The sequence below is a fragment of the Amphiura filiformis genome, chromosome 16 (genome assembly GCF_039555335.1).
Source record: "Amphiura filiformis chromosome 16, Afil_fr2py, whole genome shotgun sequence".
Lineage (NCBI taxonomy): Eukaryota > Metazoa > Echinodermata > Ophiuroidea > Amphilepidida > Amphiuridae > Amphiura > Amphiura filiformis.
This window is the reverse complement of record NC_092643.1, coordinates 33,040,106-33,052,638: the sequence shown is the minus strand read 5'-3', so window position 1 is coordinate 33,052,638 and position 12,533 is coordinate 33,040,106. Positions and strand designations below refer to the sequence as shown.

The window sequence follows — 12,533 nt, the reverse complement described above, 5'->3', positions numbered from 1 at the left end:
GCCATTCTCTTAGCCTTTGCTGGGCATTCTCTTAGCCTTCACTTAGGATTTCCTTAGGCTTTTCTTAGCATTCACTTAGCAATCTCATAGCATCACGTTTGATTTATTTTAGAATTTGCTTTGCATTCTCTTAGCCCTTTGCTTAGTATGCCATTTGCTTAGTATTCCTTTAGAAGTTAAAATGAATAGTCCACCCTATGTTAAATATAACAGATGTATACCACATGTTTATTATGTAGCATGACTTATTCATTCCAAGGACAACTATGCCTACCTTTTTACATATACTGTTACAGTTCCAAGCCGGTGCTATTTTACGTAATGTGGTTAGTAACTGGTCTATTTCATCTGCACAATTACTCTGTATCAGTCTCTGCTCTATCTGCCCCAGCTGAAGTGCAACATTACCTAAAAGCAAACCAAGTCAATTAAGTTTCATAAAATATGCAAATACAAGCATTTTATTCATAATTTGACACAAACCCAATGTGTTTCCCCAATTGAACTACTTGAATTATCTAATTATATTAATATCTACCGTATTTCGTCAAATAAACGCCCCCGGGGGCATTACATTTTCCCAAGGGGGGGGCGTTTATTCAAGGTCAATTTTAGAACGATAATTCCCATTAAAATCATTAGGTAAACTAAAAACACACGCTAAAATGACGAACTATGAACTAGAAACACTGACTTCTGGCTCACTTCCGGGTTTCTGATCCAGATTTTCGCCAATTATTGACGCTATTATGGACCATGTGAGCAACTTGGTAAGCTTAATACACAAGTTAGCATGGAAATATCAGCATTTTTGAAACATCTTGGTTGAAAAAAGTGGTGGGGGCGTTTATTTGAGGGGGGGGCGACTATTTGACTAAATACGGTAATTATATTAATAAGATGAATTCTTCACTTTTGAAACAGAAATCAGCCATTCTTTATTCTGTCTGTATTTTTGACCATGCAACTATTTGTCCTATTCAATACATATTTTAATGTGCAACGGTGTGTGTATATGTTCATGAAAGTTCATCCAGTAGTACAGCATCGGAGGTCTCAAACCACATTCACATTGAATCTCCGGGACATTTTGTGGACTTGGATAAAATCCACATACTTAACAGAGACAGCAGGTGGTTCTAACATGGAGTCAAAGAAGCAGTTCACATCAAGGCCAACCAACCATCTCTCAACAAAGACAGGGGGGCGGTTCAAATGTTCAGGAGTCTTACGAGTCTGTTATAAGGTCAAAAAGATCGCCATTTGATACAGTCACTCTGTATGGAGTACCATCTGAAAATTCTGAGGTAGGAATTATTTCTTTGTGTTTGGATCAAAAGTTTAAATCAAAATCAGTGTACATGTATCTATATATTGTAATTTCTGTCCGATATGTTCTGTACTGTTTTGTAGTTATAATGTAAGTGAGCTCTTCAAATTAGTTATATGAGTTTTCCTTCTGCACTTCAATTTTATGTAATAAATAAAATTAAAATTGATTGGTGATTTGAGAGTACTTTACCTACCCTGATGTGACACTGTTGACTCAGTTGATACACTGACTGTGGCTTGTAATGATGGTTTACCTACCCTGATGTGACACTGTTGACTCAGTTGATACACTGACTGTGGCTTGTAATGATGGTTTACCTACCCTGATGTGACACTGTTGACTCAGTTGATACACTGACTGTGGCTTGTAATGATGGTTTACCTACCCTGATGTGACACTGTTGACTCAGATGATACACTGACTGTGGCTTGTAATGATGGTTTACCTACCCTGATGTGACACTGTTGACTCAGTTGATACACTGACTGTGGCTTGTAATGATGGTTTACCTATCCTGATGTGACACTGTTGACTCAGATGATACACTGACTGTGGCTTGTAATGATGGTTTACCTACCCTGATGTGACACTGTTGACTCAGATGACACACTGACTGTGGCTTGTAATGATGGTTTACTTACCCTGATGTGACACTGTTGGCTCAGTTGATACACTGACTGTGGCTTGTAATGATGGTTTACCTACCCTGATGTGACACTGTTGACTCAGATGATACACTGACTGTGGCTTGTAATGATGGTTTACCTACCCTGATGTGACACTGTTGACTCAGATGATACACTGACTGTGGCTTGTAATGATGGTTTACCTACCCTGATGTGACACTGTTGACTCAGTTGATACACTGACTGTGGCTTGTAATGATGGTTTACCTACCCTGATGTGACACTGTTGACTCAGATGATACACTGACTGTGGCTTGTAATGATGGTTTACCTACCCTGATGTGACACTGTTGACTCGGATGATACACTGACTGTGGCTTGTAATGATGGTTTACCTACCCTGATGTGACACTGTTGACTCAGATGATACACTGACTGTGGCTTGTAATGATGGTTTACCTACCCTGATGTGACACTGTTGACTCGGATGATACACTGTCTGTGGCTTGTAATGATGGTTTACCTACCCTGATGTGACACTGTTGACTCAATTGATACACTGACTGTGGCTTGTAATGATGGTTTACCTACCCTGATGTGACACTGTTGACTCAGTTGATACACTGACTGTGGCTTGTAATGATGGTTTACTTACCCTGATGTGACACTGTTGACTCAGTTGATACACTGACTGTGGCTTGTAATGATGGTTTACTTACCCTGATGTGACACTGTTGGCTCAGTTGATACACTGACTGTGGCTTGTAATGATGGTTTACCTACCCTGATGTGACACTGTTGACTCAGTTGATACACTGACTGTGGCTTGTAATGATGGTTTACCTACCCTGATGTGACTCTGTTGACTCAGATGATACACTGACTGTGGCTTGTAATGATGGTTTACCTACCCTGATGTGACACTGTTGACTCAGTTCATACACTGACTGTGGCTTGTAATGATGGTTTACCTACCCTGATGTGACACTGTTGACTCAGATGATACACTGACTGTGGCTTGTAATGATGGTTTACCTACCCTGATGTGACTCTGTTGACTCAGATGATACACTGACTGTGGCTTGTAATGATGGTTTACTTACCCTGATGTGACTCTGTTGACTCAGATGATACACTGACTGTGGCTTGTAATGATGGTTTACCTACCCTGATGTGACACTGTTGACTCAGTTGATACACTGACTGTGGCTTGTAATGATGGTTTACCTACCCTGATGTGACACTGTTGACTCAGATGATACACTGACTGTGGCTTGTAATGATGGTTTACCTACCCTGATGTGACTCTGTTGACTCAGATGATACACTGACTGTGGCTTGTAATGATGGTTTACTTACCCTGATGTGACTCTGTTGACTCAGATGATACACTGACTGTGGCTTGTAATGATGGTTTACCTACCCTGATGTGACACTGTTGACTCAGTTGATACACTGACTGTGGCTTGTAATGATGGTTTACCTACCCTGATGTGACACTGTTGGCTCAGTTGATACACTGACTGTGGCTTGTAATGATGGTTTACCTACCCTGATGTGACACTGTTGACTCAGTTGATACACTGACTGTGGCTTGTAATGATGGTTTACTTACCCTGATGTGACACTGTTGAATCAGATGATACACTGACTGTGGCTTGTAATGATGGTTTACCTACCCTGATGTGACACTGTTGGCTCAGTTGATACACTGACTGTGGCTTGTAATGATGGTTTACCTACCCTGATGTGACACTGTTGACTCAGATGATACACTGACTGTGGCTTGTAATGATGGTTTACCTACCCTGATGTGACACTGTTGACTCAGTTGATACACTGACTGTGGCTTGTAATGATGGTTTACATTCTAGTACTTTGAGTTCTTCATCTGTAAATAGTTTCCTCACAGCACCTTGCAAAATAGTAGAACATGTCTTCTTGTCATCACACAGAAACCTGGTAATTAATTATTAAAAATATATATTTAAAAGGCAAATATTAATTGAGAACATCTTCCTTGTATAATCTATTAAGTAAAGGCTATATCAAAATGATAGGTACCCAACAGTTTCCACTGATTATTACCAAGACTGCTGTATCAAAATACAACATAAGATTCATCTACTTTGTAGGTAAATGTTATAAATGGTTATAAAACTATACATTGTAGCCATTTTAAGAGGATCCAATAACACTTGGGAGAAGTATGATTTTCAATTAACATTAAAACTGATGTGGAACCAATCATTTTGATAAGCCTGTGTAAGTACAATTTGATGACGTTGATAATGAATAAGGCCTGTTATCGACTGTCGGAAGTTTCGATAGTCGGAAAATTCACAGACTTCTGACATGTCGGTACACTCAATGGTAGTATCGATACACAAACGACATGCACGATGTACTGTCTCCCAACATCAAAAGCCACTAGCAGCTGATAGCTTAAACACTTGAAATATAAATAGCACAAGACCAAAACAAACTAGGAGTAGGAAACTACCATTCATGCAAGAAGGCAAATTTTTTGTACGGAAAATTACTAGGCCACACCCCCGGCATAGAGAGTTTAGCCACTTGTGCACTCATCCAGGGGCCAACTTGTGACACCCGACATGATTTAGTTTGTTGTTCTTAAGTTCACACGTTCAACAAAAATTATACACCAAGACATAGAATTGAATTCACAAATTACATAACATGCACAAGATATGTCATCACTGTGATGTGAATTTACCGTAATAAATGGACAAACACATTTATGTAAATATCATGTCAGTGACATGGGCACCTTCCAACCAATTACAGCTTTGGAATATCATGACATAATGGTCACTATTGTGCAGATCACGTGGGGGTAGAGCAGTAATGCCACACACACGATCTTTGTAGAGCATTTGTTTTGATGAATATTAGGTAAGCTTAATTGGAGGTTGGTGCAATGGGCAAGTTAAGATATTTCCCACGCTGTCAGGTTGTTGACTGTCGATACATGTCGATTGTCGGAAGTATTTTCTTCCGACATGGCGATACACAAAATCTCTATCGATAACACCCTTAATTATGATGGCGTAATGATGATGTTGATGGTGATGACAATGACAATAATTATGATGATGTTGAAGATGGGGATGATGATAATGACAATAATGATAATTATTATGAAGAATAAGAAAATGATGATAATAATAATAATAATGACGATGATGATGATGATGATGATGATGATGATGATGATGATGATGATGATGACAATGATGTTCATGGTGACAATGATGATGATGACAATAATGATGAAGTTGAGGATGATGAAGAAGAGGAAGATGGTGATGATGATGGCAATAATGATGATGATGACATGTTCATGATTAAGATAATGATGATGACAATAATGATGATATTATTGATGATGAAGATGATGGTGGTTATGATCATAATAATATTGATGGCAATGATGATGATGACATGTTCATGATGAAGATGACAATAACGATGATATTTATGATGATGAAGAAGATGGTGATGATGGTTATGATGATGATAGCGACAGTGGTGGTGATGATCATCATGATGCCAATTATTAAAAGTCAACATGAGACTTACCTTACAAGCAACTTCAGTTTATTTTTATTAGATGCTGAACATCTTAGTGCTGTCTGTGCAATTATCTGCAAATTTTAAGAAAAAACCATAACAGATTTTACTTTACTTACTGTAAGCAAATATGCAATTACTTGAGAGTCTGGAGAGAGAAATAAACAAGTCAATACATGTACCCTGAGATGTTGTTGTGTCTAAATGCGAAACTTATACAATAGCCCAGAGGAGGATTTTTAAATCAAATTTTTTAATCAAATTTTGGCAGCGTAATGGGAAGCACTTAAAAATACTTCCCATAGTGTTGCCAAAATTTGTTAGACACACGCAATCGAACGATTAGTCCTCATGACTGTGAGAATTCTCAGCATACAAAGCACAGGGACTTTACCTGTTGGTTAATGGTCTGTATATTTTTTGTATATGGTTTAAATCATCCTATGACATTAGTCCTATTCTCCTCTTAGTCCTATTCCCCTCTTAAAGAGGAAGTCCTGCCACAGCAGTTCTTCTGGGGTGAACCAAACCTGCCTGGTTATCAAATTAATCAGTGACATGGTTATCTCTGAATTTGACAGGTGCTAATTGATGCAATAATATTGAAAAATCAATTAGCACCTGTCAAATTCAGAGATAACCTTGTCACTGATTAATTTGATAACCAGGCAGGTTTGGATCACCCCTGAAGAACTGCTCTGGCAGGGCTTCCTCTTTAAGCCCCATACCCAGTAACCTCATCATGCCTACCTCTGCCAGCAACTTAACATCTTCAACAGATCCACCCTTCAGCAATCCCAACTGTTCGCAGTTGCCCGATGTATTCGTCAAATGTCTCCTGACCAGGTTGCACATCGCCACCTGTCGTCCCACTGCCCCGTGTTCACTGCCTTTTAACACATGCTGCAATGCTTCTCTGTAGAGAGCGGGCAGAGTCTGGATGGCGTTGTCTTCTACTAGAAGATCAACAATACCCTGGGTACAAATAGAATAAATTGGAAAGAAAAATAATTATTTAGTGATGAGCCAATCCCATTGGTATTTATTTATTTTATTTAAACTTTCTTTGCCCAGGGTAGCTCCTTCAAACACTGATTTCCAAGGAGGCCCTGCATTGAAGATTCTGAATTTGGCATTATTGATTCTAAATCAAAATCTTCATTCCAAAAGGACATACTTAAGCACCAAACACAGTATTCAAATACATGTGTACTGAGAGCAAGATTTGCTCATGATGCTCGTAAAACGCATTGGTGTAATATATAAAACCGGGGACTTGACAATAACAAGTGATATCATATTCATGAACATGGATACAATAAATAAATAGCACTGCACCAAAATTAAACCCTAAACAAGTAGGACAGGTATCATTTCTATACCTTAAACATGTATTGGCATTGTTTTCCTTCCTAATTAAATAAATTGCCAATTGAAACTCATTATACCAGAGATTTGAGACACGAAGATTAAGAACACTTTAAACAGGTCTGAATGCTTTCCTGATTTCAAATAACTTCTGTCTCTCTCTCAATGCACCCTTAATATGTATGATTTATTGAGCAAGGAATATACTTTTTTACAAATATGCTTGTTTTAGACACTCTTTTCTCGTTAGGTACATGTACATATAGTGCTTGAAAATGACTCTTTTTGTGTGAATCTTTGTTCACAGATTCCACATGGAATCAGTCACCTGTGTAAGATCACTTATATGATCCACTACACCAGTGTCCGAAATAATAAAAAAAATGAGGGCAACTAAGTATAAATTTTGCTTGTCCTCAAAACATTTCAGTTGTCCTCAAAATGTGTCATATTTTTGGAGGTAAAATATAGTGGTTGTCCGAGGGACAAGTACATAGCTCAATATGGTTATCCCCATTTTTGGACAAGAGGACACAAGGATAATTGCTGATTTCGAACACTGCACTACACTATGTATATAGAATGCCTTCCACAATCAAATCAGCAATACCTGATATCCTTGTGATGCACACTGCTCCACCTGTTGCACCATAGCGAGTCCAGATGGTTTGGTGATAGATGGTCTTCCACATGCAGCAAGGTAACCATCCAAGGCACTGGTATCTATGTCTTTGTAGATCAAGTCTCCTGAAAGCTGTCATAATAAACAACATACATTTGGATGTTGTGCATTTCACTTGGTACTGATTGTGATATTTTTCTCGATTACAGTCCCACTCTTTTATCCGGCCATTGATGGGAGCAAGCATTGGCTGGATAAGTGAAAAATTAGGATAAGTGAATTATGTGTAATTCTACATTGAATGTCGGAAGTGTTAAAATGAGACAAGATGTAACTTCACATGAGGGTAATAACACTAACAAGATGGCATTTCTGTACAACATAGTGCTGTATACAGCAAAGATATTTCCAATGCTTCAGAGCAGTAAAATAGGTGTTATGGCCTTGAAAAACCTGTTTCCCTTGAAGATCGTTTGGCTGTATAATGGAGAGATCCATATAAAGCAGTCCAGATAAGGGAGACTGAGCTGCAGTTGTTTAAAAACAAACTCTATATTATTATATTCATAATTTCCTTTTCAAACACTGTGGGTTAAAATGTTGGCATGCATATTATACATGGAAACTCGCAAAGAAACTTGCATGGAAACTCGCAAAGATTGTGGTCAACATGAATCAGAGTACAATTCTGGTAAATTTAGTTTCAGTTCACAAGGTATAAACATTTGACATAGTTAAGGAGTTTACGAGATCATAGGCTTATGGTAATGAAAAACCTGAGACATGCATCAAGTTTTTAACACTTATAACAGTAAATAAAAAACTGACCCAACACTTGCACTAACAAAATGGTTACATGCCAGATACAGAAGTAGATACTTTGAAATAGGCAAAGTTACCTGAAAGTGCCCTGGGATGCTAGCAATCATTGAGGAACAGTATTAAAGTTCAGGCACTACTTTACAATAACTGCCACACCCCAAAAGATTAGGATTTAGGGTCAGGAGTATGGTTAAAATTAAGTTAGATGAGGGTTAGGATTAAGATTACAATTAGGGTTAGGATTAAGAGACAAGGGTTAAGGTGAGGATTATGGTCATTGGTCAGGGTGGTTTCCTCCTTACCATTGGGAGAAGAGCAACAACTCTCTCAAACATGGCTCCAGCTTTGCCAAGCTCTCTCTGATGGAAATAGTAGCCACCCAAATCAAAGCAAAGCTGACACAGATACTCTTCTTTCTGGATCTGTACTCCTTTTGTGAAATCTATCATGTCCTTTGGTAGACACTCGTCTGTGGTTGGGTGAACGAAGGACCTGGTTGTCGGCAGAGAGATGTTGCGGTTTAGTGGCAGGCATCGTTCCAGGAAACTGACTGAGTCATGTAAAGTATCCCGTACCTGTGAACATGGTGAGTAAATGTTAAGTGTTTTCATTATAATTGCTACTATGCGTTTTACTTAAAGTCGTTTGACAAGAAGAGTCTGAGAAGATGCTGTATAGCCCTGTGTATAACGCTATGGAAAATCCCCAATGTTGGATTATAGTGCATGGGGACTTCAGGTAAAGTAATAATTCTTGGCCACACTCGAAACATACCTGTTGCATCCATGTAGTATACTAAGCGTGTACGCAATGTAAGGCGTGTGCATGCTTTCTTCTGTACTGTGCTATGTGCATGTGTGTTTATCGCGGAGTTACTAGTGTTCTTAGTGTTCGACCTTGGCCAAGAATTACCTAATTTACCTGTAAAATAGGGTACTTCTTGAATATTTTGGACCAAAGTCATACTTTGATTTGAAATTACTTGGTACTCTAGGTCGGTAAACAAGAGTAAGATTTAATCTTTTCCTTTTTCTCTGAAAAGGACTTCTCTAGGGAAAGATTAAATCTTACTCAAAGTCATACTTTGCTTGACTTATGAATGGCAAGTCTCAACTTATTCTTGTCTCGGTCCCAGCCGGTTTGTGTTCCTCCGTCACTAAACAAACCGTCTGGCGACAACCCCGAAATGGCGATCCGCTGATTGGTTAATGAATTTCCAAATATTTCCAAATAAAACTGTTTTCATTTGGCTATAGGACGTGACTTGTGTAAGTGACACTAACCAGCCTAGGCCCCTCACTGTTTGTAGATACCGCAAACGCAAAATATACGCTAGCTCATTGGCCACTGAGGCGCCAATCGCCTGATATCGCCTTTCATGTCAGCGACTCACAGCGCGCACTCCCGCTGCATACTCACATACGTTGTGTGGATTTATGTAACCGCATAGCTGTCACTCAACCGTTGCATTCATTGAAGCCCAGCACTGATTGACAGCAATTCTCAACCAGAAGATTTTCTTCTGACGATGATTGGCCAATCAGAAAAGACGTACTATAAGGTTGTCGCCAGACGGTTTGTTTAGTGACGAAGGAGCACAAACCGGCTGGGACCGAGACTAAACTTATTCTCACAAAGTGCACACCTGTTATGCAAAGTGTAAGTAGCGTAAGTGCTGGGCTCAAAGGTGTGCACGCCATTCAATCTCAATCCGCAATCTTATGAGTCTTTTCATTTGTAAGTCAAACAACGTATAGATTGCTTGTCTGATATATCATTGAATCAATTCAGTAATAAATTACTTACCGTTTTAATGACCATTTCATGTACTCCTGCTACATTCAAGTTAGCCCTGTAAAAAATTAGGAAATATTAGTTTTAAACCGCTACCACATTACTGTTTCATAGGCCTAGTGATTCAGATGCACATCTGATCTTATTTTAATTTCGGGCTTTTACTGAAATGGCAATACACAGAAAGTGTAGTTCAGTTCATGAGTAAATCCTGAAAGGATATAAACATTAGACAAATATTCATTGACAGTCATCGTAGACTCACACTTTCTTGGTTTGTGTGATTATGCAGAGATCGTATAGATCGCATTTATACAAAAAACAAAGCGCCAATCATAATAGGGTATTATTAGGGCCTATATCAGATTATTGACTAAGTAACATGAACATGACTATTTCACAGTCATGCTTTTCTCCAGCATGCGCCAAGCAGGATGATTCCTGGCTCTGTTTTGCCTGAAAGTGTGGTCAGGAGTTTCAATAATAAAAGCCCCTAAGTCCCCCCCCCCCCAAAAAAAAGGTTTGTCTCAAAGCTCACAAGTGGTTTGAAAACAAATGCAAAATGCACTTTTTTTTTAAATTCCTTACTTGGTATTTTTATGGTGTTTTCAAGGGAAAATTCAGATTTTCGCTGAATTTTTATGAAATAAAAAAAATTCTGCATAAATTTCTTTTTTTTTTTCAAATCATGTGATTTTACAAATGTGCACGCAAGCTTTGAGACAAACTTTTTTTTTTGCCTAATATTACTTATTATAAATTGTTGATTCTTTCAAAAAATTTTTGTTCAACCAAATGTGTGCATACTTACCCATTGGGAAGCAGACCTACAGTAGGTTTAGTCAACCTGGTTGGGAAGCCACTGTCCACAATAGTTTGGATACACCTAAAGATGGTGGTAGAGAATGCATGAATAAATGTTAGTACCCTTACCTAAAATGGATAGATGTACAAGCTACACAGCCCTTTTGTATTAACCCCTTGTGTATCCCCTGCTGATTGGTTACAAAAAGACTAGTATGACTTATTGAACCAATCAGCAAAATGGTAAGAATGGTGGTAGGACTGATTGAGCCTATATATTTAGAAGATGTATTGTAATTGGTCACTCAGATTAATATGTAACGTAACTAACCAATCGAATAATGCTGTAAGAAAGGTAGTGGTTCTCGGGGGAAAATCCACTGACAGAATACACTGACTGAAGTAGAATGCATTTCCAAAATATTGCTTATTTGTTCAATTCATTTTCCATGGGTGTGAAATTATTGCAACCAGATTTGTATATTCTGCACACTTTGCATATATTTTCACTAATTAATGTAATCTTATACAAAAAATTTTTTGCAGTGTATTTTCCACATGCAAATTCAATACCCTAGAAATGTGCCTGATATAAGGAAGCTGAACTATTAATCTCAATTACCAGGGCGTCAGATTCGACAAGAATCACTGAATCGATTCTAATAATGATTCTTGTAACATTTGTTGCAAGAATCACTTTCTTTCATTGAATCATGCAGTAAGTGAAGCGACTCAGATGGTTTTTGATTCCCGCAAACTGGCACAAAATCTAGGCCCCGATTACTAAGAAATCTACAACCATGGAAATCATCACCCTGTGAAAATGTTTACATCAAAATATTGGCATCTACAGCAACTTGCAAAGCAAACACAGAGAAGCCTTACCATCTATTATATATGGTGAGTGCAATGAGCACATAGTCCTCCAGGGCACACACATCATTGCCTGGTTGAATGTTTAAGTCTGTTGGCGATACAGTCTCAACAAAATCCTTCAGAACTTTGTGCACCATGTATAACGGTAAACTGAAAAGTGACAAAGAAAGATTAACATTAATTAATTTAAATTTGAAATGCTTTAGTCAAGAAAGATAAAATATTAACAGAGTACACATGTACATCACTTACAATGTAGCACTACTAAAACCTTAATTTGTTCAGTGATATAAAATTCTTTACGTAACTTGTGAAAATATATTTTCAAGGTTCTTTTTCTCTGGTCTGTGTTGGGGTATGCCTGCAGTGTCAAACCTTTGCCTATGTTGAGCTGTCAATGAGTTGGCAACAGCAAATTGAAAAGCAACCAACCATCTACAAGTGTTAAGTTAAGTATGTGTTGCACACTTCAAGCCCAGCGCCAGGAACCAAGAAATAATAATTTTTATTTTAGGGATGTAAAGGTGACATTTACACAAATGACATTAATTATAAATAAATAAATGTCTACAAATAAGAGGACAACCCAAAAGATCAATGAACCATGTGGGTCATAAACAACATCAACATCAGGGCGTAAAGCGGGGCAGGGTGGACAAAGTCCATGGGCCCCGAGCACAAAAGCGAAAATTAA

The 12,533-nt window shown here is 38.2% G+C and overlaps 1 protein-coding gene across 2 annotated transcripts in view; it reads right to left on the bottom strand.

The window, feature by feature from the left end:
• Positions 1-12,533, bottom strand: part of LOC140135886 (integrator complex subunit 8-like) — a 41,614-nt gene that overhangs the window by 18,609 nt on the left and 10,472 nt on the right. Inside the window, exons 3-12 of one of the 2 annotated variants that reach the window (XM_072157549.1) lie at positions 11,849-11,989; positions 10,971-11,045; positions 10,172-10,217; positions 8,668-8,940; positions 7,532-7,675; positions 6,304-6,528; positions 5,563-5,627; positions 3,827-3,918; positions 2,039-2,098; positions 275-408 (exon numbers count right to left, since the gene is read on the bottom strand). In XM_072157549.1, the coding sequence (XP_072013650.1) occupies positions 275-408; positions 2,039-2,098; positions 3,827-3,918; positions 5,563-5,627; positions 6,304-6,528; positions 7,532-7,675; positions 8,668-8,940; positions 10,172-10,217; positions 10,971-11,045; positions 11,849-11,989 (1,255 nt within the window). Of the gene's footprint in view, positions 1-274; positions 409-2,038; positions 2,099-3,766; positions 3,919-5,562; positions 5,628-6,303; positions 6,529-7,531; positions 7,676-8,667; positions 8,941-10,171; positions 10,218-10,970; positions 11,046-11,848; positions 11,990-12,533 lie in introns of both variants that reach the window. The other variant, XM_072157548.1, reaches the window with a different exon arrangement.